This window comes from Sander vitreus, chromosome 24 (assembly GCF_031162955.1).
Source record: "Sander vitreus isolate 19-12246 chromosome 24, sanVit1, whole genome shotgun sequence".
NCBI classification, from domain to species: Eukaryota; Metazoa; Chordata; class Actinopteri; order Perciformes; family Percidae; genus Sander; species Sander vitreus.
The window spans coordinates 7878735-7896306 of NC_135878.1; the positions used below are offsets into that span (position 1 = coordinate 7878735).

The window sequence follows — 17572 nt, forward strand, 5'->3', positions numbered from 1 at the left end:
CACACTGAGCAAAATGAGGCAAAATGGATCACTCACCTACAGAGCCGTTACAGACAAATCTTGCTCTAAATTATACAATAAGTAACTTACTTTTAGGCTTAAATTTAAAGAAGAACTGAAGCATGCATGATACATTAAAAGCTTTTTTCATGTCAGAAGACTATATGAAAGTCACATTTTTTTAGGTTTTGTGTGACAGAAGATTTGAGACAGGTGCATTAGACAGAGAGTCAGAGAGATGAAAAAAGACAAAGATATGAATTACTTTTAAAGGATGAAACATGCATATATGCCAGATTATGGACAAGTACGCATTAAGTAAGCATGTTTTAATGTCCTGAAATGCCATTCCAGAGGCTTGTTCTCATCGAGTGCAAAAGATTCAGAAAAATAAAACGTTTAAGTTGTAAATGAAAACTGGAAAATTAAACCAAAAAAAAAGAAAGAGCTAAATTAGTCAAACCTTTGTCTCATCATTGACGTTAAAGAGAGACATGCAGAACAATATGGAGGACGTGATTAGAGAGAGGGATGAAAGAGGTGGTGAAGAGCAACTGGAGGGGAGGAGGAGCGGGCGGCTGCTCGGAGATCTGCTTGAGCAGAATATGAATTATTTCAATGCTGACTCTTTAGAGAGAGTTCACACTCTTTCACTGACATCTTTTCTCCCTGACATCATCCCTCTTTCCTCCCCTGCATTTCTTATTTGGGGTGGAGATGACAGGAGCCAGAGAGGAGGGGAAAGGAGGTGAAGTGAGGAGAAGAGAGGAAAAAAGAGGTGATAGAGAGGGGATGGGGGAATAGAAATGGGTGGGATGTGAGAGGAAAGGAGGGGAGGAGATAAAAGGGACGAAATGAAAGAGAGTGATGAGAGGAATAAAAGGTGAGGTCAGGACCAATCATGAAAGAAAGAAGGAGAGGGGAGAAGAAAGGATAGACTTGGGTGGGAGGCAAAAGAAAGAAATAGGACACGGACAATAAGAGGAAAAAGATGTACAGGCGAAGAAGTTGTAGACAGAAATGGCAAAGATAGGGATGAAGGACAAAAATTACAAAAAAGAAGAAGCCAGAGAGGAAAGAGCAAAAATATTGAGAGGAAGGAGGAAAGGGTTTTAGACAGAGGAAAAGATGGACAGAAAAGAAGAAAAAGGTTGTAGACAGAAGAGTAAAAAGATGGAGAGAAAGGAGGAAAGGATTGTAGACAGCAGGAAACGGTGAAGGCGGATTTCAGATGGAAGAGAAAAAATATGGAGCGGAAGAAGGAAAAATGTTGTAGATAAAAGGGATGATAGGAAGAGACACCGGAGTAATCGGGAGGAGAAAGACAAGAGATCTGTGCTGCTCTGCAGGGCTTTCTCAGCCTGTCGTTGGAAGTCACAGATGCATGAGGGCTTCCTGTAAATAATTGAAGAGGGGGAGTCCCCCCCCCCCCCTTTACACACACACACACACACACACACACACACACACACAGTAGAAATCCCCTCTAAAGATGAGTAGAGGGAAAGTGTGTATGTGTGATCATGTTCCAGTTCTGTGACTGATGGGCAGGCAGCTACATGATAACAAATATATAAATGACATACAGCAGGTCTAATTTATTAATAATTTCCGCACTGCTTGATGTTTAATTGGCCGATGCAAAGGTACCGGCAGGTGTAGTGTGTTGTAGTATGTGGTAAGGATGGTGCCATGGCGCCTGAAGACATATTCATTAAACATTACCAGGGTGTTATCACAGCTACAGTTTGTTTTATCCCGGTCTCAACCAGAGCGGTGATGTTTACCTTTATGTACAGTATGTGCGTAATGGTTGTTTCACAGTGTCTTGTTTATCGAACCCAGTCAGGATTATCTTTCATCCTGCCAGGTTAGTTTTTAGTGGACGTGTCAGAAAGTCAATACAAATCACATTGTAGTTCCTGTACCTTCAACTAAACATGGCACACTTGTCAGCAGTCTTTGGTGCAACATGTTCGAGACACTACAGGGCTGCATTTTGCCCTTGGAAGAATTTGTTATTAACAAGCAAACAACTCGATATTCCTGGTACAAACACACATCACTGAGACACTGTGACTGCACTGTAATCATTATAATTAGAACATAATGTACTAAATACAGTGTGCACGAAAAGGTCTTTAATGATGTTACACGTAATATTTCTTCCTGGTGGATTCTGTTTTTGTTTCTTTGTAAAGGACCAACACGATTGTATTTACTGTATGCATGTCAGAACTAGAATATATAGATTTTTCTGAAGATATTAGTAGGATAAAACTTAATTCCCTTTTTATACTTTACAGTTTTTCTTGATTGCTTTGACCTGCTTAAAGAAACTGGGATCCACTCGGTTTTCATCATCACTGTCTCAGCAGAGCAGAAGACACCTCTTGCAAATGTGTTAACCATTTCTCATTGGATTGACACATTTTCCCACCCTTTTGCAGAACAGTTAACACGGATGTCATTCAAGCAGTCCAAACTCCATTGTTTTAGCTATGGTAACCAAACAGAAGCCATCTGTTCCTAACTATTAGAAACTACCTCCATCAGTATGAGATCACTGAAGCACCTGTTTGACACTCCTTCCCACAAATCTTCAATTAGCAATCAGTCTGCAGGCCTTAAAGGTGCAGCGTCTGTGTTGTTCTCTGCCAACATGGATGGAAGAGGTCTAAGACAGAAGAAACTGAGGGCGTTTCTCAATCTGTGTTCTTCTATTGACTTGTATTCTTGTGTCCCTGTGAAACGTCATCTCGTGTTGCCAAAGTACTGTCCCAATACACAAGTTCACATTTCACCAAGAACAGTTAAGATTCCCGGAAATGTTCTTGACACGCCCATTTTACCAAGGATGCATTGGTCGGTAACTTGTATGAACTTCGCAGCACCCGTATCCCAACATTCATTTCGGCATTCAATGATGGTCGGGTTTCCGGTACATAGACAGCCCAAAAACAATTTTCGCCATCTTATTCATCACTAAATTCACTTCTGAGAACATTTTAGGTGAGAAATGAACGGTTTAGATTTCGAATATAGGCAGTCTTGCGAAAATCTTTGCCAAATTGACAATTTGCTCCAAAGTTTTCGGAGTTTTCGAAGCTCCATAAAGTGACGCGGCCACCAGCTTGCGCCTGCCGGGGCCGCTAGCTCCCGGCAGTCACTTGGACAGTCACGCTCGGAGACCTCGCTGTAAGCCGGAGGTCTTTTAGACCGGTCCCGTAAATAAGAGGCTTTTATTTCGCTATTGACGGATCGTTTGTTTAAATATCACAACACATGTCCATCATAAGATTAACGGGAACCTGTGGTTAACTGTCTTTTCGGAGTTAAACTCCACAAGCACACACACACACACACACACACACAGACACACACAGACACACACAGCGCAGCAGGCAGAGGTGGGGGAGAGAGATATAACAGTTTCTTTTTGGGAGACTTGTTTAAATTATGCCATAGGCTATACATCATATTTTTTTGGTGTATTTGTTTTCTGATTTATTAGAAGTTGAGTTTCAGTCTGTATGATAAATGAACAGTTGTACATAAAGTGGTAACATTCTATGACATGTTATGTAGACTAAAGGGGAGACACCAACCTTTATAATGTTAATTGGTAATTTCCATCTGTTGTCCCTGGGCATATACAGTGCACTACAATAATATAGAAATGAAAATTCCACATAACACTAATAGGAACACATAGGACACACCAGTGCATATGCCTACTTATTTTTTTTATTTAAACTTACTTAAACTTATACACTAATAATAGTAGGGATCACATTCCACTCTTTTGAATAAGTTAGGGGTGTTTGAGCTAAACCATAAACAATAAAATTAAAGCTCAATTAGTTTTATTTTTCAATATTATTGCAATAGTTTTCTTGTTTTAATACAACATGGTTATATTGTTGTGGTTTTTATTTCTAGCTGTTATTTTGGAGCCCTGCAGGTAGCCTCTGTGCTGGGAGTGTTGAGCAATAACAGGAAGAACGCATCGTCTCAAACTGTTAACAGCGTTTTCTGTGCTTGTGAACTTGTGAGTTCATTCTTCCAAGAACAACCAGCAAGAACGTTCTCCCCAAGAACACAAGTCCATTCTTTACATTCTTGAGATTGAGAAACACCCTGTGTATTAGTAGTGGCTATTTCTTATACTTTACAGTAATAGATGTTTATACTTTACTGTAATAGATTATTTTTATTTTCTTATACTCTAATGGATTTTATTTTGGTTTACATGTATTTTGTGTAATAATTACAGTATTTCAGTTTTCAGCCACAGTTTCAAAATAAGGATCAGTGGAATCAATAACATTTGCATCAAAGCATTTCTGATTCTGGATCCAATTCTTTGCAAGAAGGCAAATTTGTCAACAAATGTCACTGGCATGAAAGCTACGTACAGTAATAGACTACAATGACAAGCAATGGTGCACTGATTCACACTGAGTGCTGTATTTAGTATTTTGTTGTCCACTGTGTAATGGTTGATTGGAAGAGCTCATACACTTGTTTGCAAGTTGTGTTGTTTGAAGGCAACATTTGCTTTTGTTGCATATTTTAAATGTTTTGGCACGGTTATTTTGACCATGAGTGCCACTGTTTCAGCCTGTGTGTTAACTGTTTTGAAAAATGTGGAGTTTGAGTTGACTGCTGTGTCAAAGCAATCAAGAAAAACTTGAATATAGCAACGTAGCGCTATCAAGACAGTTATGGGATTATTATTGTGATACCAGAAAGTTATTGATTTAGGACATTTCTTTGTTAAGTGTATTTTCTAGTTGAGTCTTAGCTTCTTAGTCTTAGTCTTAGTCTTAGCTTGTTTCTAAATTTGTGCTGCTCTGCTCTCCATGATATTCTTTATCCTCTTATTGCCAATTGTTAATGATATGCTGCAAACTTCGTTATACATGGTAGGACTGTCTTATTAATCGATCCCAAGCATCTGGCAGCGTGTGGTTGTGCATATACGTGTGGTGCGTGCATGTGTGTGGGTTTTGGTCGTGCGTGCGTGCGACTAACAGATGGCACAGTGTGCAATGAGCTGCTATGTGATAATTATGGAGCATGCTGGGGAAAGTGGGAAAAAAAAGTGATGATGAGTTTGGGACTGTGTGTGTTTGTGTGAGTGACACTAGTGTGTGCAAAAGACAACACATTGGTGTGTGGGTGTATTAGGGTGGTAGTTGTAGATGTCAGGACGTCAGCTGAGAGGTGAAAGAGGACATTAACACGTTTCCTGCAACTAACCTCTATTACTGCTACTTATACTATTATTATTATTATTATTATTATTATTATTATTATTATTATCTTCTTCTACTACTTATAGATGAATTAGGTGAGAATGATGACAGAATAAAATATTATGTTAGGGTTAAAAGTGCATAAAAACCGTTTATGTACCAGTGTGGTCGTGAGACATATCTAGATCATTACTCAGGTTTGTGTACACCAGAGCCCCCCTAAAATCTGCTTGTTTTTGAAATCTGAATTGTGCTGACTGTCCACCAGCCAAGATTAGAAATGACCTTCAACACCTTCAATTCCATTCTTCAACTATTTTTTTTTCTTCCGCTTGTTTCTTTGCTAATACTCCTCTCTCTTCCCCCCTTCTCTTTGAGTCCAGGTAACCCTTAGGTCATAGAAACATCTTAAAGTAAGGGACAGCATTGGCCTGTAGCATAATCTGGTGACTGGTTCTCCACAGAAACTCTTGGCCCCCCTGAAGGAAATCAGAAAGTTATATATGTTTCAGAACTAACAGTATACATCCAAAGCCTATTTAAATCCCAATAAAAGTAACATGAATTTATCCTCTAATAATTAACACCCCCGTGTGGAGAGCAAACCAAGACTTTGTCTTTGTCTGGGTCAAACCGTGGAGCTCCTGGTGCTGAAAAGAGGTCTAGTAGGCTTGCCAGATAAATAACATGACCAAATAAAAGTATGGTAGCATATTAAATCAAAAACAAATGTCATTCATGTCTTCTTTCTGACAATGAGAGATGAATGTCTCACACAAACAAATCACGGTATGATTGTAATATTAGTTAAATCAAAGAAAAAAGGCAAAGAAAGGTCAAATAAACGCATACTTACACACATACTGCCCATTCTTCTTTTCACTTTGCACTTTTCTATGCCTTATTTTTAATTTCCTAGAGCCCAACATAACATCTGTAAAGGCACTGAACACCCACACTGGTGTTTTGAGTTAATCTGGCTGATTAGACCTCTTCCCAGGACTGTTTGGGTGTGTCTAGACTGATTGGTTGACATCTTCCTGAGTCTCTTGTTAGCTTTGTTGCACCTGGGCAGGACAAATGACAGCTTATTGGTAGAAAAGATTTGTGACTTAATAAATTCCCATCTAAGCTCCAGCCCACTTCAACCTGAGCAGAGGTCTAATCAGCCACAATAACTGAAATCACTTGTGTGGGTGTTCGGAGGCTTTGAATCTTGTTTTATCTGACCAACAGTCAAAACCTAATGGTATTCAGTTTACTATGATATGACAAACGGAAACTCTGAGAGCATGGAATCAGAGAATGGTGTTTTTGCTTGAGAAATGACTGAAACAATGAATCAGTTAATAAAATAGCTGCTGGTTGATTTTCAGCTAGTTTCAGCTCATTTCATTAATTACAACATAAAAACTAGATGCAGAGCCCTTGTGTATCTTTTTCTATATAGTGGATTTATCTTCTCGACTCAATCTTTTCTCTCTCTTCCTCTGCTGCAGCATGTTTTCTTACAACAGGATGTTTTCAACAAACATAGGAGTGTGGTGTGTGTGTGTGTGTGTGTGTGTGTGTGTGTGTGTGTGTGTGTGTGTGTGCGCGTGCGCGCATTCATAACACAGTCGGTACAGCACTCAGACAGAGTGAGTCCTGTGATGTCTACATCCAGAGAGATGAGAAGGAAGACGAGTAGCAGAGAGAATAAATGTTAGCCATATGAGTCATAACCATGGTCATAACACACTCACACACAGACACACACATTTTCTGGTGACTAGTGAATACATTAGTTGCCTGTGTGCTCTGGAGTCTCTTCAAAGATGTTGCTCTGTGCATCATGTCATTGAAGCACCACGGGACAGACATCACACTCAATAGCAGGTTTAAAACTGTCGTCCACTGATGACGTTCAACGGTCTTTACTGGTGTATGTGTAGCCTTCCCAGCCTTCCTCTAATGAGTCACAGTCAGCACCTTTTATTAAGCTGTTCAGAGATTCTAATCAAGGTGGTTTACTGATACTGATAATGGATTGATATATTCAGAAATCTGATCAACTTCAAAACCCACAAACTCAGACATTTTCACCTTGATCAAATAATAATAATAATAAAGACTTTATTTCACCGATGCAATTGCATTTCTGCGGAAGTGATGAAATCGGCAAACTGAACTTGCTGCCAATAAAACTCTGACATTTCTCTAATGCTGCCATTTTATTGGTCCAAAACATCCGACCCGATCCAAAATGAACCCATGCGCAAACGTACTGAACCCGACGCGCACAAATTAATTCACAAAATAGAGGGACCTGATCTGATGTGGACCCGAACACAGTTAGACCAGACCTGAATAGACCCAAGGATAATTGCACCCGATCTGAATGCCGTCGACCTGAACAGACCCTTATAGAGAAAGATCAGTTAACAAGCCGCTGTGTTTGAAAAGTGTTGCAATATCATAGTAATGTCCTTAGAACGAATATAAACTATATTACTCAAACTTATAGATCCTATTTCTTTGTCTCACCAGTGCTGGGGGTCAACAGGCCTCCATGCAGCCCCCCTCGCGTAGGTTTGAGGGCATCCTGATATGAAATGGTGGTTGATATGCGGCAGACAAATCTTTAATTCAGGATATCAGCCATGTGATCTTGAGCACCACAAAGAACATAACCTTTAGGACAGTGCCTAAGGAGTGGCAGACCGGGGTGGGGGTTCCCCTGTTCAAATAGGGAGGACACTAACTAGGTATCTCCTAATACAATCCACTAGTTCAGTTTCCCAACCAGTCCTAAAGGAGTGCCTGTGCTATGAGTTGTTGCTCCAGCTTGAACACACCTGATCCAATTAAGAACCACACATTTCCATAACAGCGTAATTGGATCAGGTGTGCAGGTCTGGAGTGACTGAGGAACACCGTGGTGTTACTTACACGCCGAGAGCGACGCTGTGATTGGAGTCAGATTGATGCTTTGATTCAGTTTGTCTGGGCTGGAGGACATCCTTTCAAGTCCCCTCTCAAAGCACCCTCTTCACTTTTGTTTTCATATGCCGACACTTTTCTTTTCACTCCTCTTCCTTCTTCTCTGTGGGCTTTCTTTTTGTTAGAATGATTTGTTTACCCACTATTCCCCATGGTAATTAGTGCTGTGATAATAACTGGTGTTGGAAACAAACACACCCACTCACTGAGCAGTGCACGCAAACACACACACACACACACACACACACACACACACACACACACACATATGTACATACACATTGGGATGAAAAACAACTTCTTTGAGCTTAGTCGCATCAAGCAATGTTGCAAGGAGAGCAACTGCAAATCAGAACTATGCTTTCTCAATTAATTAATTAAACACATTTTTTATGGTTTAACTTAAAATAACATACTGTAAGAAACTAATGCTGTTTGTCAATTCATTATTACTATTAATTAACTTGAATGTGTTGATATGATGATATAACCATACTGTGTTATCGTTTCACGTAATTTAGTTGTAATTAATAATTCCAACTAAGGCTACATTTACATTGCTACGTTTTGGTTTTTAAGCAGAGTTTTGCATACAAGTAATTTGAGCTCCAGTAGAATAACTAATCTGGTTTAAACTAACACGCCCAAACCTGATAACTGCTTAATCTCAGAGAACGAGACGTCATGACCCAATCACGCGGCGAAACATTGGCGTCAGTGTTGGTGTTGCCAAAGGTCTCCATTTGCAGGCGTTGAGACTGCAACACAACCCCGGGGATTCCAAACCAAAACGGGCTCAGAAGTGTTTTCAAATGTCTCCGGTTTAGGGGCTCTGAAACACCAGAGCAGTGTGTAGGCAAGGTGTAAATGTAGCAAAAGATATTCATTTTTAAACCAAAATGTAGCAATGTACAGTGGCACTCATAAGTTTGTGAACCCATGCTAAAGTTGACTAAAAAGAGGAATAAAAAAATAATCTTTTTGAAATTGATCTTAATGCCTTACTTAAAAAAAATAGGAAAAATCCAACCTTTAAGGACACCAATTTTCTTTGTGAATGAATAATGTATCGTAAATAAATAAATGTTCTTCCTTAAAATACAGGGGGCATAAGTAAGTACACCCCTTAAAATAGCCCCACATCATCACATACCCTTCACCATACCTAGAGATTGGCATGGTTTTATTTCAGTTAGCCTAATAGCTGGTTTGATTTGCGTTGAGAGATGATCTTATGGAAAGTACCCCATGCCAATCTCTAGGTATGGTGAAGGGGATATGATGATGTGGGGCTATTTTAATTCCAAAGGCCAAGGGAACTTTATCAGGATGCATTTTTTAAAAATAAAAATCTGCCTGCCTCTATGGGAATTTAACATAGGGGTGTGTATACTTATGCCCCCTGTATTTTAAGGAAGAACATTTATTTATTTACGATACATTATTCATTCACAAAGAAAACTGGTGTCCTTAAAGGTTGGATTTTTCCTCTTTTTTTTTTAATTAAGGCATTAAGATCAGTTTCCTAAAGATGATTTTTTTATTCCTCTTTTTAATCAACTTTAGCATGGGTTCATAAACTTATGAGTGCCACTGTAAATGTAGCTGAAGTTGTAATTAAAAACATGAGTTGAAGAGCGTTGTCGAACAGTTAAATTCATTAAATATCGATTTGATCATTTAATGTGATTTTGCATACATTTGCCATATATACATATATATTATTATTGCAAAGTTATACACATACATACATATACAGTCAGGTCCATAAATATTGGGACATCGACACAATTCTAATCTTTTTGGCTCTATACACCACCACAATGGAGTTGAAATGAAACGAACAAGATGTGCTTTAACTGCAGACTTTCAGCTTTAATTTGAGGGTATTTACATCTAAATCAGGTGAACGGTGTAGGAATTACAACAGTTTATATATGTGCCTCCCACTTTTTAAGGGACCAAAAGTAATGGGACAGATTAACAATCATAAATCAAACTTTCACTTTTTAATACTTGGTTGCAAATCCTTTGCAATCAATTACAGCCTGAAGTCTGGAACGCATAGACATCACCAGACGCTGGGTTTCATCTCTGGTGATGCTCTGCCAGGCCTCTACTGCAACTGTCTTCAGTTCCTGCTTGTTCTTGGGGCATTTTCCCTTCAGTTTTGTCTTCAGCAAGTGAAATGCATGCTCAATCGGATTCAGGTCAGGTGATTGACTTGGCCATTGCATAACATTCCACTTCTTTCCCTTTAAAAACTCTTTGGTTGCTTTCGCAGTATGCTTCGGGTCATTGTCCATCTGCACTGTGAAGCGCCGTCCAATGAGTTCTGAAGCATTTGGCTGAATATGAGCAGATAATATTGCCCGAAACACTTCAGAATTCATCCTGCTGCTTTTGTCAGCAGTCACATCATCAATAAATACAAGAGAACCAGTTCCATTGGCAGCCATACATGCCCACGCCATGACACTACCACCACCATACTTCACTGATGAGGTGGTATGCTTTGGATCATGAGCAGTTCCTTTCCTTCTCCATACTCTTCTCTCCCATCACTCTGGTACAAGTTGATCTTTGTCTCATCTGTTCATAGGATGTTGTTCCAGAAATGTGAAGGCTTTTTTAGATGTTGTTTGGCAAACTCTAATCTGGCCTTCCTGTTTTTTGAGGCTCACCAATGGTTTACATCTTGTAGTGAACCCTCTGCATTCACTCTGGTGAAGTCTCTCTTGATTGTTGACTTTGACACACATACACCTACCTCCTGGAGAGTGTTCTTGATCTGGCCAACTGTTGTGAAGGGTGTTTTCTTCACCAGGGAAAGTATTCTTCGGTCATCCACCACAGTTGTTTTCCGTGGTCTTCCGGGTCTTTTGGTGTTGCTGAGCTCACCGGTGCGTTCTTTCTTTTTAAGAATGTTCCAAACAGTTGATTTGGCCACACCTAATGTTTTTGCTATCTCTCTGATGGGTTTGTTTAGATTTTTCAGCCTAATGATGGCTTGCTTCACTGATAGTGACAGCTCTTTGGATCTCATATTGAGACATGACAGCAACAGATTCCAAATGCAAATAGCACACTTGAAATGAACTCTGGACCTTTTATCTGCTCCTTGTAAATGGGATAATGAGGGAATAACACACACCTGGCCATGGAACAGCTGAGCAGCCAATTGTCCCATTACTTTTGGTCCCTTAAAAAGTGGGAGGCACATATACAAACTGTTGTAATTCCTACACCGTTCACCTGATTTGGATGTAAATACCCTCAAATTAATACCCTCGTTTCATTTCAACTCCATTGTGGTGGTGTATAGAGCCAAAAAGATTAGAATTGTGTCGATGTCCCAATATTTATGGACCTGACTGTATATATATATATACTGTATATACACACACATTTGGAGTTGTCCTGACAAAAGAAACAAAAGTGTATTCACTTTTACTTGACAAGGCCCTCTAGTCTGTCAGGAAAAAGGTCTGAAGTAGCGTAACATTATGATGTCACTATAAATCCTTAAAGAGAGGAGTTTTTGTGCTTAAATTGAACCAAATCTCCACTGTAGCGATGGCAGATCAGAAATCAGTCATATCAATAGTTTTGATAAAGGTCTAACTATTTTGGAAGGCAGTGACAAACAACATATTTTTTACAGGTTATTACAGGTTGCAAGAGGTGGAATTACACTTGTGCACGACAGTGTACGGTAGTTCCGACATTGGGAACATTAGACGGATGTGTTGTGCATTGTCAGGCTTATATAACTCTTTAATTAAATACCTCTAAGTAATTGTGTTTACATTCTTTCATCAATGTTGAGTAATGGTAAGGAAGGCTTGTCTCCCAACTGAATAGGAGGCTTAAATGTTGTTTGCATTTTTTCATTCACTTCGATAGAGAAAGTTAATTGCAACGAGCAAAAGGTGCAGTGGAAATGACAGATGTGTGTTAGTGAATAGGTGAATACTGAGGCTTTCTTCAACCTACTCCTGTTGACACTAACAATCTCCAGCAGTATCGGAAACTTGTAGGAGAAAACTGACCCTCTGGTCTCCACGGTATTTTTGTAGTCACACTGTAACCCACTGATGCACAAGTAAATGTAGATAAATGAAGCTTCAGGCTGTCAATCAGTCTGTCTTTAGCTTATTCGCCCTGAGAGTCAGATCTTGAAAGGAGAACTTGTGGCCTCAGAGTCATTCACCAGCTGCCCTGGTCAGCGAGGTCACAGGCCTGAACTGTCAGTGTATTGTGATGCCATTCATTCAGGTCTCTTTAACAAGACACAATCCTGATTGCCAGTGGATTAACGGCTTTGATACATTTCAACAGTCCAAAGGAACAGTAATTATTTCCAACAGTTAATTGTTGTATTATAGATATGCTTCTACTGGGAAGCTCCCAGTGGCTAGCAGTCAATCTGTGGTTGCACCAGGCAGCGCTAGTTGTCAAGTGTTGTTATTAGTGCAGCTTTGTGTAGTGCCAAGAGTGGAGTTTGCTTTTCCAAGTTTATTGGAAACTTATTTGCTTTTTCAAATAAGTTTCTTATTTTTAGGTCTTTAAGGGACAAAGTCCTGCCTGTATCACTTTAGTATGTTTTCGCGCAGGATGTTTAACATGTTAATGGGCTCCTCTCTATCTGATTACGGCTGCTATTCAGGCTAGGATGCATGCATGTGTGTGTAATTCAAAAGATAACAGTGTGCATGCATGTGTGCGCTTCCACTAAATATCTGCAGAACACTGAGAAATGAAAGAGGGAGAAAAAAAAGAAGAGCAATGAGAGAAAAGATAAGAAGAGAGAGAGAGAGAGAGAGAGAGAGAGAGGGAGAGAGAGAATCCCCTGCTGTTTTTCCAATCAGGAGGCGTCGTCCTCCTCCTCACTGGGTGATTTATTATCTCTTCTCTCCTTCATGTCCCAATTTCCAACCCCACCACCCCACCCTCCATTTCTTTCATTCATTCTTTCTCCCAATGTTCCTACTATGGGCAGCTTGTGAACATAGCTGTTTAGAAATGACGACCAACCACCTTCAGGCAGGCAGTGTTGTTAAAATGACTCACCTGTGACGTTTTCATCCAAAGTAATTCTTATAGTTTTTTTCTCACTGAATTCAGTGGGAAATAAATATTTCTTCTTCCGCCGAGACTGAAAGAGGCCTCAGGATCAAACATCTTTTACTTTAAAAGCAGTATTAAATAATGTATGATCTCACTGGCCCAACATTAATAAGTGTTGGGCACTGCTTTTTGCACGCCAGCAAAGATCACCCTTCTTAACAAATCAATAATGAATCTGGGGTGCCGGTCAAGGCTCAATGTACAGTACAAGTTTGTGGTCACTTAGAAATTTCCATTCCACTCCATTACAGACAGAATACCAGCTGAGATCAGTTGCATTGTTTTTTTAACCAGGGCAGCAGTTTTCAGATTACATTATGTGCTTACATAATTGCAAAAGGGTTCTCCAACGTTTTCTCAATTATCAATATTGTATTAAAGATCAGCCACTTCTTTCTACAACAGTCGAGAACCCTTTTATTCTAAGTGACCCCAAACTTTTGACTGGTACTGTATATTATTAATTTAATTTGATCCTGGAATGAAAAGTATTAAGCATAGTTAATCCAAATCAAAACCATGCTTACCAAAAAAGAACACTTGATTTGTGTGTGTGTCACTGCCATTGCCAATAAATAGAGCATTCATTCATTATAACCTTCTCTTGTTTTGTTGCCAACCAATCATTTAGTCACATTTCATATCCCAGACAAGCCCCCCTGCACCCCCTGTGTGTGTGTGTGTGTGTGTGTGTGTGTGTGTGTGTGTGTGTGTGTGTGTGTGTGTGTGTGTGTGTGTGACACGCCAGTGTCTAATCCCTCACAGCTGCGTATTGGTGCCACCCAACCCTGCCTTTGATAAGTCTCTTCCTATGTTAGTGTGTGAGTGGATGTGGTAGAGCATGATATATAGCACATTATATGTTAAATTACCAATGCATGTGTGTGTGTGTGTGTGTGTGTATTTCGCTCTGCCACTCTTGAAGTCCCCACTACAAACCCAGACACCCACCCATCCACCGACCCCTCCCTCTCTGCGCTGGTTGGTTGCCACGGCTACAGTGTCGCCTCTCTTCCTCATGTTGCTATGAGACTCGGACCGACAGACCTGAGCTGAATGACAATGTGTCTGTGGCTCTGGCAAAAGGCCCACAACAACCAATAAGAGACGGTCTAGACAAACACTTCCCAATCTGAGGTCTGGGGACCTCCGGGGTGATTGTTTGGGTTGGCAGGAGTGTCCTCAGCCATATGAGGGGTAGATTATTAAAACTATTTATATCCTCAGCCATTGTATACTAAATTATTATGAAAGTTCCTTTTATATAATTTGATAAAAATCTTGCCCCAAGAAAGGAAGATTATTGTTATACAAGGGGAGATAATAGTGATACAATAGTAAAAGCTACATTGATCAATATTGTTTATATTAACAATGGATTAATGACTATGTATAATATGAAAGGTGCTTGTCATAGTGACAAACCCACAAAAATAGGTCTGATAACCCATCTGCCAAGTACCAAGTGTCAGACAGACTAAGAGACTAGCTGGTAAAAAGAGTGGAACATGTAGCAGCTAAATAGTTTTTAGATATAAAAAAAGGAGATTGTTTAATCTCAGGCTGCCTTATATGCTTGCTGTGACTCAGTAATACATTTTTTGCCCAGTAAGAATAACACCTTTATTCAGTGCTGAAATATGCTCCGCTGAAGGCGCTGGTGACCATGGAAAAGAGTTCTGACACATCAGTCGAGCTGATGTGGGTGGGAGGGTGAGAGCTTTTGGGTTTTGTGTAACCAGAATCAATCCGTTTTTTTATCTGTTTAGTTTGTTTTTTATGTGCATACAGACACAGAGAGTGTCAGGGAAGAATGACATAGTGAGAAATACATCAAAGCACTCAACAGTGTGGTTCCAGAAGTGAAAATCCCATTCATTTTCTTCATAAGGATTTTGGCTGTTACCATGGAAATGTTTACCGCACCCGTGAACCCACGAATGGCTAGCTAGCTGCTACCATTAAAGTCTGTGATCGTTTATGTACACGGTCTTGTACCTTTACCTTTTTTGCCATTTTCCAAAAGGTTTTTCTGCGCAAAATCCAAGGTTTCATGGTGATGATTCATCTGGTAGCTGGTTGGCTTGGTTCCAGGCTTAAAACTTTTGATATAAGCATTTTCTGAAACGTCAATGGAAATATTGAATGGGGAAAATCACTTCCGGAACCAGAGCTGTTCAAAAAGAGGACGGTCACTGTTCAGCTCTATACGTTAGGCTGGTAATACGTCATCTAGAGAAGACTCTCATCACCACCAGAAGTTGAACATATCTCCAAACTTTTATTTTAAACAACCCGTTTTAAATTAATAATACTATGCTGAAGAGTTGCTGTGTAGTTGGTTGCACCACCAATACATCTAAAAACTTCTTCGATTTATTCCCCTGCCTTGTCCTAAAAAAAGATCCTGATAGGGGCTTTGGCTCCAGGCTATAGACCAGACCGGCATCACAGAGGCTCCCTAGCGCTGTCACATCAGGAGAGAAACAGGAAAAAGCTGAAAAGCTGTCATATAGGGGGTCAGTGTAATGGAGAATTTCACGCTGAGACTCGAGGCTCATAAGATAACGTTACGTGAATATTCACAGTCAGTGTGGTAAATCGCTAAATGATGCTGCTGACAGTTACTACTTATAGAAAGCTAATGTTAGCTTAAATAAGCGCGAGGCTGCTATTACCAGTAACAGTTAGAGCTGTCGTCTCAAACAGTTGGCTTTTAATAACAGGTTGGTTAATTACACACAACACTTTGCAAAATGATAGACGGGGGGGAGAATGAAGGGACATGACTGCGATCGACCTTCATTTATTAAGGTATTGTGAATGCTCAGGTTCAGACAAGATACAAAATAAAACATTAGACGTGTATAAAACAAACATTTGAAATAAATAAATCCATTCAATTGTCAAAATTTTTATGCAAACACAAGTGAAATTGCATTGACTTCTATGGGATTGTCTGACGTTTTGCAAAGTACCCGTATGTACCAGTACCAGGGTGTATTCAGTCAGTGTTGGGCTGCTCCTCCCTATGGCTGGTCAATATATTTCATTGTTTTTTTATATCAGATGTATTGGCAGCCTGACAACAATAAAGGAAATGTTTTGTTTGTATTTTATTCTATTTATTTTAATTGTTCATTGAAGCATTTTGTATATATATTCTAAGTGTCCTGTGGAACTACTTGATCAGTTTTTAACATAATATGACCCATACTGTATCTCTTTCTGTCTGTCTCCTCAGGAACTGTTTACAGCGGAGTGTAAGTTTAAGGAGTCGGTGTTTGAGAACTACTATGTGATCTACAGCTCTATGCTCTACAGGCAGAAGGAGTCGGGCCGGGCCTGGTTTCTGGGCCTCAATAAAGAGGGACAGGCCATGAAGGGCAACAGGGTTAAAAAGACCAAACCAGCTGCACACTTCCTGCCTAAACCTATAGAAGGTAACATGCATTTACACACACATAAACCAGGGATAATTCCTTCAGCTTTAATTATCATTTTTGGTTTAAGACCCGATTTCTTTTGTTTCCGTTTACTGAAATGTTTGCAGATGTTACGTTTTTATACGTTGTTATTGGATTATAGAGTAAATACACACCTTTTCCTCACATCTTCGTTTCTTTCCGTCATTCATGCTTCCCTGACCTTCTCTTTTACACATTTTCATCGCTATTTTTCTCCTCTTTTACCTCTCTTCTGCCCTCTTTCTTCATCAATTCCTTATGCCTTTCTTCTTCTCTGTTCCCACCACTACTGTATCTCCTTCATCTCTCCTCCTTTCTTTCTTTCCTCCCCCTGTCCTCCTCCCTCTCTCCCATCCGCCACTCCTCTAGTTGCGATGTACCGAGAGCCTTCGTTGCACGACGTTGGGGAGGCGGTGCCTAAACTCGCCGGGGGCCCGCCTTCCAAAAGCACAACCAGCGAACCAGTGGTCATGAATGGAGGCAAACCAGTCAACAAACCCGACAAGGAGGAGACATAACCCCGCCCCCCTTTTTACCCTCCCCTGGCCAACCAGAGACCAGGAAAAGCCAGACACTCGCCCCACTGCTGCCCACTCAAAAAACTAAACCGTAACAAAAGGTAATCAAACAAACAGCTAAAGTTTTGACTAGTCAGCAGTGGGGCCGCACGTCTTGCCCCACCTCTCTCCCTATTGGACGGATCTGGTGTTGTGGGGCAGAGCCAGAAGGACG

At 40.1% G+C, this 17572-nt stretch overlaps 1 protein-coding gene across 4 annotated transcripts in view; it reads left to right on the forward strand.

Annotated features, from left to right (window-relative positions):
- LOC144512709 (fibroblast growth factor 14-like) overlaps nt 1–17358 on the forward strand; it is a 64220-nt gene extending 46862 nt beyond the window's left edge. For all 4 annotated transcript variants that reach the window (XM_078243585.1, XM_078243586.1, XM_078243583.1 and 1 more), the window contains exons 4-5: nt 16618–16816; nt 17210–17358. In XM_078243585.1, the coding sequence (XP_078099711.1) occupies nt 16618–16816; nt 17210–17358 (348 nt within the window). The remainder of the gene's footprint in view (nt 1–16617; nt 16817–17209) is intronic.
- The last annotated feature ends 214 nt before the right edge of the window (nt 17359–17572 follow it).